Source organism: Myotis nattereri (assembly GCF_964212035.1).
Source record: "Myotis nattereri genome assembly, chromosome: 15".
NCBI lineage: Eukaryota > Metazoa > Chordata > Mammalia > Chiroptera > Vespertilionidae > Myotis > Myotis nattereri.
Window position 1 is genome coordinate 31,448,709 of NC_138090.1, and position 13,970 is coordinate 31,462,678.

A 13,970-nucleotide genomic window follows, 5' to 3' on the forward strand; every position below is an offset into this window, starting at 1 on the left:
ATCAATTAACAAAGGAGAGAAGGGTCACTCTGGGAGGAAAGAAGAGTTATACACTTTTCATGCCTACAGCCCCCCAAGGCCAAAGAAGCATAAGGAAGCAGCCTCCTTCCCTGCGCCCTCGCACAGCCCGAGCGCCCCACAGGCTACAACGGCAGCAGCGGTCACCATGCAGCCTGGCCCGCCCCAGGCTGCGGCCGGCCATTGGTCACTCAGTGCCCGGGTTCAAAATCCGATGGCCCATCGCCATGTCCTCACAGGCAGATACCATGGTGTGCTCTTCAAATTCTTTGAACAACAGAGGAGACATAGGATGGAAGCAAATTGATATTCTACATCCACAAATCCCAGGAGTTCAGCCTAACACAACACATCCTCTAGCTGGGGTTTAAGCCTTGGGGTGGGTATGGTGTGCTGTCCACAGTGGCCTCACATCCCAGCACATCCCAGGGAGACCGGAGAATCGAGGATGTGGTCCTGGACGTGTCTTTCTGTTCAGACTGAGAAGGTGGCATTAGTTATCACTGTGGATCGTTCCTCTCAGGTTCTCAATCCTCGACCTCTGCAGGGGCAGGTGGCTCCCTAAAACCCCTTCCTGCGCCCAAACACCGCCCAGACCCTGGACACTTACCAAAGTGAGGAGGACAGAGGGACTCTGTGAGGTCAGCACACTGGCGATCTGAAAGGTCAGAAAGAAAAATCCACTTTAGAGCAACCAAGGAGGGATGGAGATGATACATCACCGTTACCCAGGGACAGCTCAGGTGTACTGAGCAGATCCCTAAAACAGGAGCTGCTGCTGTGGCCCCCAGCCAGCAGACGAGGAAGCTGGGGCTCACAGGGAAGAAGGGGCTTCTGAAAGCCACACAGCTATAAAGTGGCAGAGAGGAATTCAAACCTAAGCCAGGCACACTTCCCCCCATACCATCCCGTCTCCAGGCCCCACGAGGATTCTGGGCTCCAAGCAGCCAGACCCGCCCACCCTCCAAGGCCAGTGCCTCCGCTCATCTGACTAGTCCCTCCCGAAAGACCTGTATGGCAACCTCTTAGGCACTGGCCCCGCTAGCCTCCCGTCCCAGGGCAGACACTAGACACTTTCCTTCCTGCCCCTCATCAGTCCCCCAGCCTGTGGGATGTCAGCCATCCCCAATCCTCTCCCATTCCCTGGCCTGCATCCCTGATCTGCATCCCTCCACCATGGCCCACTCAGACCTCATGCCCCTGTGTGCTGCTTGCTTCCTACCCCAACCCCTTGAATGAGCACACCATGTCAACTCCTCTCTCCATGCCTTCCTAGGGCTCTCGCCTCTGCCTGCCATGCCTTCCCCCATCTCAGCCACTTCATCAATTCATACTCAGGGCTGAGGCCCCTGCCCCCAGGCAGGTTCATTCACTCCCTCCTCTCTGGCCCCACTGATCATCATCATTCCCTTGGCCAAGTGCCCATCATGCTGCCTTAGCCATGATGTCTGCAACCAGAGGTGCCAACCACCCTGGTGGGAGCACCTTCTTCCCACCCCTCAGTCTGCTCCGAGCCTTAGCTACTGCAGCCCCCACTGGATCTGGGCCCCCAGGGCAGAGAACAGTCTCCTCTCTGCAGCCCTTGCCCCTCCCCACATACCCACCCGAAATGCTTTAGTGCCCGACATAGGGCAAGAGTGAGGAGGATCTGCTGTTTGTTGTTTTACAGCTTTACTGAGCTGTCACTGACATATTCTACACTGCACATATTTAAAGTGCACATTTTGATAGTTTTGACATGTGTATATATGTGATTTTAATACTGAGAGGCTCACAGGGAAAACCTGGAAGATACTGAAAACTATAAAAACATAAAACACATCTACAATCCCATCCCCAGAGACCTTTTATCTCTGCACATAAAAACAGAGATCTGTAATGACATTTGGATCATACGAAGTTACACGCTTCGCTTATTCCCCATCATTAAATATTCTCCAAGCCCGCAGTTTTACAGTCACTACCACTGGGGACGGTGAATGTCCAGTGAGCCCTTGGTCATGCCTGTGCCGGCACTTCAGACGTCATCTCATTTAACCACCATGAGCCGGTGCTGCAGACATCCAGACTTCACCAATGAGAAAGGCTTACAGGTTCGACGACCTGCCCAGGTTTCCAGTTAAAAAAGAGTAGCGCCCAGAGCTAAACCTACGGCTGTGAAATATTCTCTTACCAGATATGGCATAAGTTATTCATTCTTCTGTTGGACACAAATTATTTCTAAGGATTAACTATGATAAATAATGCCCTGGTGCGCATCCTTGTACATGAGCCTTTATTTCCTTAGATAAATTCCGTAAACATTTTATTTCCTTAAAACAAACAAACAAATCCGACCCAGTGAAACTTTCAGATGAAAAGCCATATACTTTGTCAAGATTTCTGATGCTCAACGCCAGATGCCCTCCAGACTGAACCAACCACCTCCCACCAGCAGTGCCTGAGGCTCCATCTCCCTGGCACCCCCTCATTGACTCAGTAACGGCTCAGAGAGCCTCTGCTGCACAAAGGATCGGCCTGGCGCAGTCCCTGCTACTCCCCAGGCCCTCCTGGAGTGTGGGGGGGAGGGGTTCATTAAAAGGGAGAGCCTCGCTTGGAGCCCTGGGTGTGTTGTCACCTTGGTGAAGGGTCTCCATTCATCAGCACAGAACATCCTGTCAATTATAGCAGCGGGCACTTGGGGATGCATGTGCCACTGTCCTTGGGAGAAAGGGGTAGGATAACAAGTGTGTAAGCTGATGCTTTTTCTCTTAGCAACAACTCGGACGTGCTGCTGAGCAACGGAGGAGAAAGCAGCCCTCTCAGTGCCGCGGGACGGCCGTGCAGGCGAGTCTCGGCCCTCAGAGGAGGCGGGTGCCTGCTAGTCCTGGCAGGGCCACATGGTCTATTGATCACCATTGCTTGAGTGGGTCCTGGTTACCTCTGTGGCTGCCAAACCTCCCCCAGCCTAGCAGTTCCATCTGCCTTTCCCCTTCCCCGTGGAGACCCATTAGTGCTACACTCTCATCAACACAGCCTGGTTCCATGCCTCAAAAATTAAGGGGACATGACACGGCTATGTGTTACCGGCTTGAAATGCAGCTTGGGCACACAGGACAGCACAGCTCTGTCAACACAGGGCCTCATTTCTCCTTTTTTTAATAATATATTTTCTTTTTTAAAAAATACGTTTTTGTTGATGTTAGGGACAGAGAGATAAAAACATCAACAAGAGAGAATCATTGATCACCTGCCTCCTGCAAGTCCCACACTGGGAATTAAGCCCGCAACCTGGGCATGTGCCCTGACTGGGAATCGAACCATGACCTCCTGATTCATAGGTCAATGCTCAACCACTGAGCCACACTAGCCGAGCACAGGGCCTCATTTCCATGGAGTGTGGTCACCAGGGACCCATTGGGTCTCACAGACCAGTGCCACGTCGATTTCCCAGGCAGCCTGGCCTCTCCAGCAGGTCGAGGTGGAGAGCACACACAGATCTCATCAGAGCCCCATGGACAAGGGTCCTCCCCTGCTGACAATCAAAGGCTCCCTGTGGACACCTCACATGCCCTCACGTCCAGAGCTCCAACCAGCCCTGCAGGCCATTCTTCACGGGTGACCAGAAAAGGGGGCTGGACATCACAAAGCCCACACTGCTCCAGGGATCTGGGCATCACCACAAGAATGTAAGCGCCTGAATGAACTTTTTCATGGCAGTCTGAAACAGGGGTGCACAACATTGGCTGGCAATGCATTTAAATTTTGAATTTGTTTCTAAAATTTAAGCATCAGGAAAGATCACAAACAATATGGATTTATTTGCAGCTACTCTTGAACAATCAGAGTATCTAACAAGGCTGGGCCAGCAGTTCCACACAACAGCTGCCTCGGCCGAGGTCCCGCCATAGACCCCACCCCTCCCTGATGCCTCTCCACACCGAGGCAGCATCCATTGCTGTGCTACCGCAGTGGATTCTCTTACATCCATTCTGCCTGCATCGGAGCCGGTGACCCTCGTGCCTCCCAACATCTGCCCGCAGCCATTAAGAAGAACAAGGGTTCCATGTGCCCTCCGCCTCGCCAGCTCCCACCCCATCATGAATACCAGCCTTTGCACAGCACCTCAACAGCAATGCCTCGAAGAGCCTCAGGGTTCTCCTGAGTGCCCCCTTCTCAAAGGAACCACCATTCGTTCTACCTTCTCAATTATGAAACTCAGGATCATCATGGGGATGAAGGGAACTAGACAGCCAGGTTCGCAACGTCAGACACCTGCATGTTATACTTGCTATCAGGTGACCAGTCATGCCTGGGGCTGGGGCCTTCCTGTCCTCTTGCAGGAGACAAGTGTCAGCTGCTTCCCGGCTGGGGCTGGTCACAGACCAAGGCTGCCTGAAGTTCCATGGGCCTGAGCATCGGAGACCTGGCCCAGCCCCAGCAGAAGGCTTCCTGTCACCTTCCACGGTGAAGCAGGCCTGGGGCCTCCAGTGCCTCGGCCCAGGTGTCTCAGTCCATCCAGCAGCCTGTATTTTTGTCAGACTCCATGTTGAGCCAGAGAATCAAAGGCACCTGACAACCTGCATCACCTCCGTAGACGTGTCCTGCAGCACCCTCTCATTTCTGACAGGGCAAATGCAGAGGCGAAGGGCCAGGCCTTGGGGGTCCAAAAGTCCTAGGGCCACATCCCAACTCTGCTGCCCCAGCTGTAGGGCCGTGGATGAGGCCCTTCTCACCTCTGAGCCTCGGCCTCGGCCTCTTCCCTGTGTTGGGGAGAGAGCCGTGGCCCACCATGGGACAGGTGGGGCGGGAGGGGAACGAGGGGATCTGTAGGAGCTGGCAATACTGAAGCTAAAGGTGCCACCCTGGAGTGAAGACCTGTCTCACGGTCCACATGAGCCCTCGTGTCCAATGGCACCACAGCAGCGACAGTGTGACCAAACTGAGAACCGGCAACAATGATGGGGTGCTGTGAAGGCGCCTGAGCCTGAAGGAGGGCCCATTCCCTGGACTCCACCAAAGCCCTCGTGTAAGGTCCTGCTTCACAAATACAGACTCCGTGAGCTGAGCTGCGGGCTGTGATTCTACACTGTCATTACGGACTTTCCTGTTCTGACCCTCAAGACCTCCCCTGTTTTACTGTGTTTGGAGGCCAGTTCTCTTTTCTCCTCAGAAATGACAGCATGAATGAGGCTGAGTTCCCCCCAGTCACAAGATGCCTGACGGCAGCTGGGAAGGCCGCGGCACAGAGGCTCCAACGCGGTGGGCTGAGTCCCAGGAGCCGTCTCAGGCTGCCCCTCCAGGTTTCGCACTGAGGAGACCTGGAAGGTCAAGTTCCCAAAAGGCAGTAATGTTAAGATGCACTTGATGGAGGCAGGAGGGATCAGATGCCAAAGGGGAGGGTGTATCAGAGCTGGGTGAGACCCAGGGCTGAGCAGGATGAGCAGGTCCCTCCTTCTCTAGCACTTGGAAACACAAGGTAAGTGGCAATGACCTTGTTAAGGGCATACAAATAAATGTTCAGGCTACTTTAGATTCTATATCCAAAGAGATCAATACATCAGGTCACGGGAGTATTAACAGACTCTTCTCAACCTTCCTAATGCCGCGACCCTTTAATACAGTTTCTTAGGTTGTGGTGATCCCCAAACATAAAATTATTTTCGTTGCTACTTCATAACTGTAATTTTGCTACTGTTATGAATCGTAATGTAAGTATCTGATAAGCAGAATGTATTTTCATTGTTCGCGACCCACAGGTTGAGAATCGCTGCTTTAGATGCTAAGAGTCACTCTTGGATAATTTGGCATTGAAATCACATGACATAACATAAAGATCCATCAAAAGTCCCCCTCTTTCCACAATCCAACCAGGCAGAGCGCTGTCAGAGCAGGCCCCCGCAGCCCTATGGATGTGCGCTTCGCTGCTTCACCGAGGCCCTTCTGGTCAGGCACCATCACACCCTGGTGATGATTCACCCATGTGGTCACCTTCTTCACCAGACCCTGCCCCTGGCTGCTGACTTCAGCCCTGGGTCTCAACCAGCTCTGATGCCCACAGAACCCTGACTGGGAAGGCAAAGAGCGTGACAGTAAAGCCAGGGGAAAGAATCAGGCCTTAGTGACAAATACAGACAGTCAAGGGCAGGGTACAGACCAGAACACCATCAGTGTCCACCATGACCACACCTGGTCCCAGGAGCCAGGGGAGGGTGCCAGTGTGGGCTGGAGTGACAGGAAGGCCCAGGCCAAGCCAGGAGGGCACATAGATCAGACTTTGCCAGTGACATCCTCCCCCATGCAGCTCAGCTCCACCACTGAGTCAGGGCACTGTCCTGCAAAGGAGGGGCATGTCTCCTGGGAGATCTGAGGTACACGTTTCCCACCTGCTCTCTCCAAATGGGGGCACTGCCGAAGGGCTAGCGGTCGAGTGGTGGCATCCTAGACATCCACTAGGCTGCGGCAGTGGGAGAGGAGGAAATCCAGGGCAAAGGGGTAACTGAAGCCCTGAGTTGCTCAGAGAGGAGGCGGCGGCTACTGACCTCGTCTGTGTACTGGACGTTGTCCACGGCATACTTCTCCTGGAAGTGCTCCTTGGGGTGGATCCTCAAAGACAAAAACAAGGAACACCAGGGTCAGGGTTTGGGCACCTCCTTGCCCCCAAGCCCAGGTTATGAAGCCCTGGCCCATCCCCAGTCCACTGGCACCTGGCACCAGGTGGGTCTGCCCATCACAGATTCAGGGGCAAAGTACTGGGCCACAAAGTCACTGCTGAACCACACCTGACCCCTCAACCTTACCCAGTCGACCTCTGCTCCTCCTGCGAGTCCGCACCCTGGCCGCTTGGAATAAGCCCACCAGGCAGCACTCCCACCCTTTGGGGCATGAAGCAAGCTGCCTCCCAGGCCCCACTGAGCCTCTTTGAAGGAAAGTTAAAGATTTAGCATCTTACAGAAGTCAATATCAGCATTACTCACTGTGATGAGAAACGTTCAAGCTTACTCATCAGCCCTGAGACGTCAGCCAGTGAGAACACAGAGAGCAGAGGAGGCTGGGCAGCCCTTGCCCACCTCACAGAGGACTCCTGGTCACGGCTGCTCTGCGCGGGTCCCGGCAAACACCACGCCACCCCCAGCTTCTAGGTCAGGGGATGAGTCACTGTCACTGCCTGTGACAAGGCTCTCATGAGAAGAAGCACTAGACACGGAGGGGGGTGGGGGGTGCTGAAAACCAAGTCTAATGACGCATGCACCATCCCACGCCCAGGCACCACATCAGCACGGGTCCTGCCTAGGATCGCATGGTATTCTAGCCACCAAGTGTTAGAGCCAAAAGAGTCCTCAAAGGAAAACAGCAGATGGTTTTCAGACTGTGCTTCCTGGGCTCTCAAGGGTGAGTAGATGACAGGGGTGCTGGGCAGGCTCAGAGGGGACAGGGCAGGGAGGGCACTTCAGGACTCGGAGGTGGCCACCTCGAAGAGGGGGCTCCATGTGCCTTTGAGACACACTCAGACATCACTACCCAGGAAGCAGAATCCCTCCCCTCTCTGAGCCCTGCACCACTTGCCTCTCTACCCAAGCAAGCATCCCAGCCCAGACTGTAATCACAAAGCACAGAGTGAGGACCTGAGATGGACAGGTGGCCTCAGGGACCAGCAGCAGGGAGCCCACAGCCACACGCAGCAAGCTGGGCCGAGGAGACGATGGTCTCGCTGCAATGGGCTGCTCAGGGCCCCTGAACACTATTTGCTTCATTTCCCTTTGGATTCTCTAAAGTGGGCAACGGGTGTCAAGCTCCTACTGCTGATTAAATTTGCACAATCCAGGCAGGCACACTAGCTTTCACAGTTGAGCCAGGACTCAAAGTTAAGTGGCCAGAGCCTGGTGCCTCCATCAGCACCACCTATAGCAGGAACTGACGACAAGCACTTGCTGGGGCACTAGAGGCCCCGGCTCCAAGCTTACCAGACAGCTGGCTGACCCCTTGCTACTCAGGGGTGAGGGACGCTCTCAGGAGAGCTGGAGCTGCAGATGTGTGCAGAAGTGCACACCAGGAGCGCAAGAGGCCACACAAGAGGCTGCGCCATTGGCAGCGTCACCAATCACCCACTCTGACTGCTCTGGCTCCAGTCCCAGCCCCAGGACTAACAATCTGTGTCCTCAGAAAGTCCCCAAACCACCTCTGGGTTCGTCACTTAATCACCTCCAGCTGTGACAGCATCAAACGCAAACTCCCAAAAGACTGGGCAAGTGCCACGGACCTGCTTTCAAGACCAGCCTCAATGCTCCCTAAGACAAGCACCTTGGTGTTAGGGTGACTCTCACCCCCAATCCCAACGGGGACCCTAATCCTCCTAGCTCACCCAAGCCCCTCAGCAGAGGGACGCCCAGGAAATGTGCCTGGGAGTCTTGGTGGTCAGGCCTCAGAAGACTTGACATTTCTGTGCACTCATCCTTTGGTCAAGGCCGTAACAATGCGGAACCAGAGTAGGTGGGGGGAAGTAGGGGGCAAAAGGAAGGTGAGCACATGGCAGGCTCTCCCAGGATTGTGTGCTCAACTATCCACCCTTCACCTACCAACCACAAGTCATTCCACTTGCCACAGAAGCTAAGGAGCACCAAGGGCCAGCCAGCCCACGGGAGAGCCTGCCGCTGCCACCCTGATGTCTGGGAGGAAGTGCAGGTGTCACCCCACCAGATGCCCTCTGTCCTTCTCAAGAGCTGGATGGCACAGTCCAGAGCGCACATGGGCTTCAAGAGCCCAAACCCCCAACTATCGGTAGGCCTGGCTCTCCGCAGGAAGACCCACTTGACAAATACAACCTGAAAGGCTGTGAGCATCTTTTCTGGCACTTTGCACATTATTCTTCTCTAAAGGGCAAAGATAATTAAGTTTGAATAGTACTATTTTTCATGTTTTAGAGCTAATTATAGTAAAAAACCACTTAAATATCACCCTGAGGAATAAGTGTGCCAGGTCACCATGTCAAGCCAGTGAGGGGAGGCTTGGCAGCCAAGACTTGGTGGGGCTGTCGGGAGGAGTGGCATGTCTACACGAGCCCCGCGGAGCTGGCCGGAGAGGTCACTGGGCAGCTATAAGCCCGCTGAGGGCCAGCTGGCGGTGGCCACACAGAGGGCCTGCACCCTGCTATCTGGAGTTTGGGTCCAGAAGGCAGTTCATGCAGCTCATGGGAGATCCAAACAGAAGCAACTGGACTAGAAAAGGGTGGCTCGGCAGGGAAGCCGGCCCACCCCAGACACTGTCCCTTCTAATTGCCGGAGAGAGGAGTGTCCCACTCAAAGGAGGCCCTGCGTCCAGGTGCAGCCAGTGCCCAGGGAACGCCATGCAGGCCTCTGCCAGCAGCTGGGGTGACGGGAGGTTTCCCAGATCCCAGGGTCAAGGCTGGTGCAGCGAGTGCCACCACCTGCCCAGGCCTCCAGCAGGAAGGAGACAACATCAATGCCATGGTTCAACTTCCAGAGCAGGGGGCCTCACACTTGTTAAACAGGGGGACAGTTCACTGTCCCTCAGACCGTTGGAGGGCTGGACCATAGTTTAAAAAAAAACTATGAACAAATTCCTATGCACACTGCACATATCTTATTTTGAAGTAAAAAAACAAAACGGGAACAAATACAGTATTTGTATTTGCATGTGGCCCGCGGGCCGTAGTTTGAGGACCCCTGTTCTAGAGAATGACATTCCTGAGCGCAGGTTGGTTGGCTAGCTGATCACCTGCATGCGGTTAACAAAAAAATAACCTCGAAGTTAGAGCAGTTACCATCAATTCTCAACACCTAGACTAGAGCCTGCTTTCAGCGGCAGACAGTGCTGTTGCTTTCCCTCTGCCCTCTGCACAGGAAGCACCTGCTCTGGACCGGCAGGCAGCACCTTTTCAAGATCCCATCAGCTTGTCAGAGAAAAGCAGACCTCTCCGAAGCCATGCATGCACCTGCTTCTGGTGACCATGCCTGTGAGTGGACCACAGGCAGCATTCCTCAGAGAGCGGGACAGGGAGAGCCCAGGCGTCCAGGAGGAGAGCCCTGGCTCCAGGGGGAGGGCCCAGGCTCCAGGGGGAGGGCCCAGGCTCCAGGGGGAGGGCCCAGGCTCCAGGTGGAGAGCCCAGGCTCCAGGTGGAGAGCCCTGGCTCCAGGGGGTGGGCCCAGGCTCCAGGGGGAGGGCCCAGGCTCCAGGGGGAGGGCTAACCAAAATGATGCCTGGGATCAGTAGGAGGTCCATGGAGAGGCTCCCAACTGAGGATCCTGGCAAACCCCTGGCCAGGCCTCAGGCTGCCAGGACCAGGCTCCCCCAAACCACTGGGAGTAAGAGCCAGAGGAACTCCCTCAACCCTCCTCACGAAGACCTGCACCCCCATCAGTGCCCCACACTCTCCCTTGAAGACAGAGCAAAGCCACCAGACAGGCTGAAGCAGCTTTGATCCTTGTGACCCAGGTGTGTGTACAGGATGGGGGGCAGTGGCTGTGAAAAACCAACATACAACACACTACAGATATCATACACAACGAAAACACATGCACCACCATACACACACATCACCCACCCTCACCCCACCCCTCCACTCCTGTGCACACACACCACCCCACTACACACCCCCCCACCCTCATGCACACACACCACCCCACTACACACGCCCCCACCCCCATGCACACACACACCACCCCTACTATACACACACACACCTCACCACCCACCCACACCGTACATGCACACACACCACATAGGCATACATACAAAACACACACACACACATATCAGTTCCCATCTCAAAAGAGCAGTGCTCAGAGCCTCAGGCCTGGAGACATTCACTCACACCACCCCTGGGCAGTGCCTCCTCCCTACAAACCCTGAGCCAAGCTCACTGTCCTGAGCTCAAAGCCCCAGGTTCCCAACAGGAGCAGAACGCAACCAAGTTGCAAAGGCTCTAGGAGGGTCCCCCAACTTGGCCAAAGTCACTCACCCTCTGCGGGTGCTGACACTGTCCAGGGTGCTTTTCCTGCCTTTTCCGAGAACCCGATATGCCACCAGTTAAAGCTGCTAAGCCTGACTCTGACAAAAATGATGGGAACACTATCGCATCAGAAAGGCACAGACCCATGTAAGCAGACTCCACATAAAAACAAATTTGAAACTACCACACTCCTGTCCCAAAAAAGGCTTGGGGTGAGGAACAGACCCAGCACCAGGCTGCCTACATGCCCCTCAACGCCTGTGGCCAGACAACAGGACAGGCTGTTTATGCAGGAAGTGGCAGATCTGCAGATGGGGGTATTGTTTCTCTGGGCAACTTTATCTGCCAGATGGATTTTCAAAAGCCATCAGATAGAGGCTCAAAAGGAAGCTGAGGAGCTGAAGGTCAAACGTTCCGTCTGGTGGGCTTTGATTGCAAAGGGCAGGTAATCCCATCAGCCTCACTCCTCCCGAGCTCTACTGAGTATGAGAGCGCCTGGAAATGGCCGCACATCAGATCGGCCTCTCCCCAGCTGCAGCTCCAAACAAGCAAGCCCTTAGTGGAGCCCTGTTTCAATCATGCCTTCTCTCCCCAACGCGCAGGACAGGAGGGCCAGGAGACGGTCAGGCAGAGGAGGAGAAGGCCACTGTGGGGAGCCAGGCCTGCAGGAGACGAGGCTGAGCTCTGCACCGGAGCCGGACACCCTTGGGACCACCGTGCTCCGTCTGGCTGCCCAGTGTGCACACGGAGCCTGTCTAACAGGCGGAGCCACCCTGCAGACCCTTTGTACCCTCAAAGGCCAGCCAAGCCTCTATGTCCGCAATACACAAAGCAGGGCAGACTAAAGGAGAACTTGTAACAGTGGCTCTGAAACCCAGCCATGGCCACACACAGAACATTATTCCTGTATCACTGAAGATTACCCTCCGGAAGAGCCAACTGCTAATAGCTGTCCCCTGACCAGTCAGGTCCTGGGCATAAACCCTCCAGTCAAGTGTCCGTGGCCCCCAGTTGGTGGCTGCGGTGAGATTCCCTCAGGCTTCCCACTGGAAGGCTGGGTCCAGGTTTCTCCTCCCACAAGCCTGGAGGATGCCCTCCCTCCAGGACAGAAGTCTTTACGACTTCTGTGTAAAGAGGCAGACAGATGAGGGGAGGCACTCAGAGCCCCTCCCCACATCCAGACAGAAACCCTGATCAGGCCAGCCTTCCACCACTATCCATGCCCACACTGCACGGAGGAGCCAAGAGGCAGGGCCACAGGGAGGCTGAGGGCATGGGCGCCACCAGGCACAGGGGCCCTGGCTAATCCTGGACGTGTCACTGGGGAGAGGAGCTGAGGCTTCAGCTCTGTGATCCCCTCAAGGTGCAGGAAGGGCTCTGGGAGAATCCTCTGAGGAGACCAGATCCAAGCTCCCATCAGGAAACTCCTCACCAAGACTGTCCCAGGCACCAGGGCTTCAGCACAAACGCCCCGGCATGTGGGGGAGCACAAACATATGCACTTCGCTCATGAACTCATGGCAGAGCCCAGAGAGGCGCATGGCTCCCCAGGGCCTGGGACCTCAGAGGAGGACTCGGGGGCTGGGCTTGGAGTCACCGCTCTGGTGGGAGGTGCCTCTGCTCCTCCCCACATGGTCACTCCACAGGGGCGAGTTTGGGCTTCCTCACAGCACAGCAGCTGTGTCCAGGGCAAGTGTCCCACGAACGAGAACCAGGCAGAAGCCACAGTTCACTTGACAGTCAGCTTCAGGGGCCACACGGTGACCCTGCCACCTTCCCGCCTCAAGGCAGCCACCAGGTCCTGACCCGAGTCAAGCAGGAGGGAGAAGAGTCCACCACTCCACAGGTAGTGGCCATTTCTGGAAATTATAAACGGTCTGTTCCTGGCGTCCTCACCACCTCACTTCAGGGTCGCAAGTGTGACCACCTCCACAGTGACAGGGCCTCACCAGTGGCGCCGTCGCAGTTCCACAGGTAAGAAATCAGACGCCCTGCAGTGGCCAGGCCTGCGCTGCGGAGAGACCACACTCAGCCGCCAGCAGGCTTCCAGCAGGACAGGCCGTGGACTGCACAGGCCAACCCCATTTCCTCTCTAAAGCGGGCAGCCGTGGAGATTCTGCCAGGAGCAGAGTAAAGGTTGACTGTGGAGGTCATAACACCAGGGGGAGGCAAGAGCTGGGTGAGGCCAGAGCCGCCTTCCCAGGAGCACCCGCGTGGCCTGCCTGGGTCTGCTGAGCTAGCAGGAGAGTGCCCGATGGACTGAGGAGAGCCTGCTCCAGGCCAAACCTGAGGCCCATTTCTCTGCCGGCACAAGACTCACTCTGGTAAGGCAGGCAGTCTACCTCAGAGGCCTCCTCCAAGTCCCCCTCCACACCCCACCCAGGGCTGGGGCAGTGCGTGGGCTCTCACTGGGCCCTGCTCAGCCATGCCCAGTGCCCTGCCCCTCCCTCTGGGAAGAAGGCAGCAGACCTTCCAGTGCCCCCTCCGCCCAACACATGACACAGCAGGGAAACGTTTATGTCATCTGCCCAGGGACGTCTGAAAGGGCAAAACTTAAGTGGTTGCCCAGCCATCCACCACAAAGGCCAACGAGATTGGGCATGTCCACTCCCTCCCCAGGGCCAAGCCAGGTAAACACGCTGCCAGGAAAAGCCCACCTGCTTCTCTCGTGCTGCCAATTCTGCTTGGAGCTGAGTCTTCACAGCACAATCGAAGGCCCAGGGCCAGGGATCCCGCCAAGCGGGCTCAGAGCAGAACTGTTACCAGCTCTTGAGGCGAACCCTCAGCTCAAGGCAGCAGAGGAGGCACATGCCAGGCCAACAAAGGAGGCTATGGGGCTGGCACTGAAGGGCTGGTGGGGAAGGGCGGCACGTGAAGCAGAGGCGTGCAGAGGGGCCTGCCCTGGCCCTCTGCACAGAGCATGTCCCTGCAGCAGCCAAGTGCCTTGTCATTCAAGCCAGCCACAGACAGGCCTGCGCACCTGGTAATGAGCGTTCAGGGACAC

The 13,970-nt window shown here is 55.8% G+C and overlaps 1 protein-coding gene across 3 annotated transcripts in view; it reads right to left on the reverse strand.

Annotated features, from left to right (window-relative positions):
• PEPD (peptidase D) overlaps positions 1–13,970 on the reverse strand; it is a 117,643-nt gene that overhangs the window by 91,862 nt on the left and 11,811 nt on the right. For all 3 annotated transcript variants that reach the window (XM_081107870.1, XM_081107872.1, XM_081107871.1), the window contains 2 exons: positions 6,540–6,603; positions 629–676 (listed from right to left, as the gene is read on the reverse strand). In XM_081107870.1, the coding sequence (XP_080963996.1) occupies positions 629–676; positions 6,540–6,603 (112 nt within the window). The remainder of the gene's footprint in view (positions 1–628; positions 677–6,539; positions 6,604–13,970) is intronic.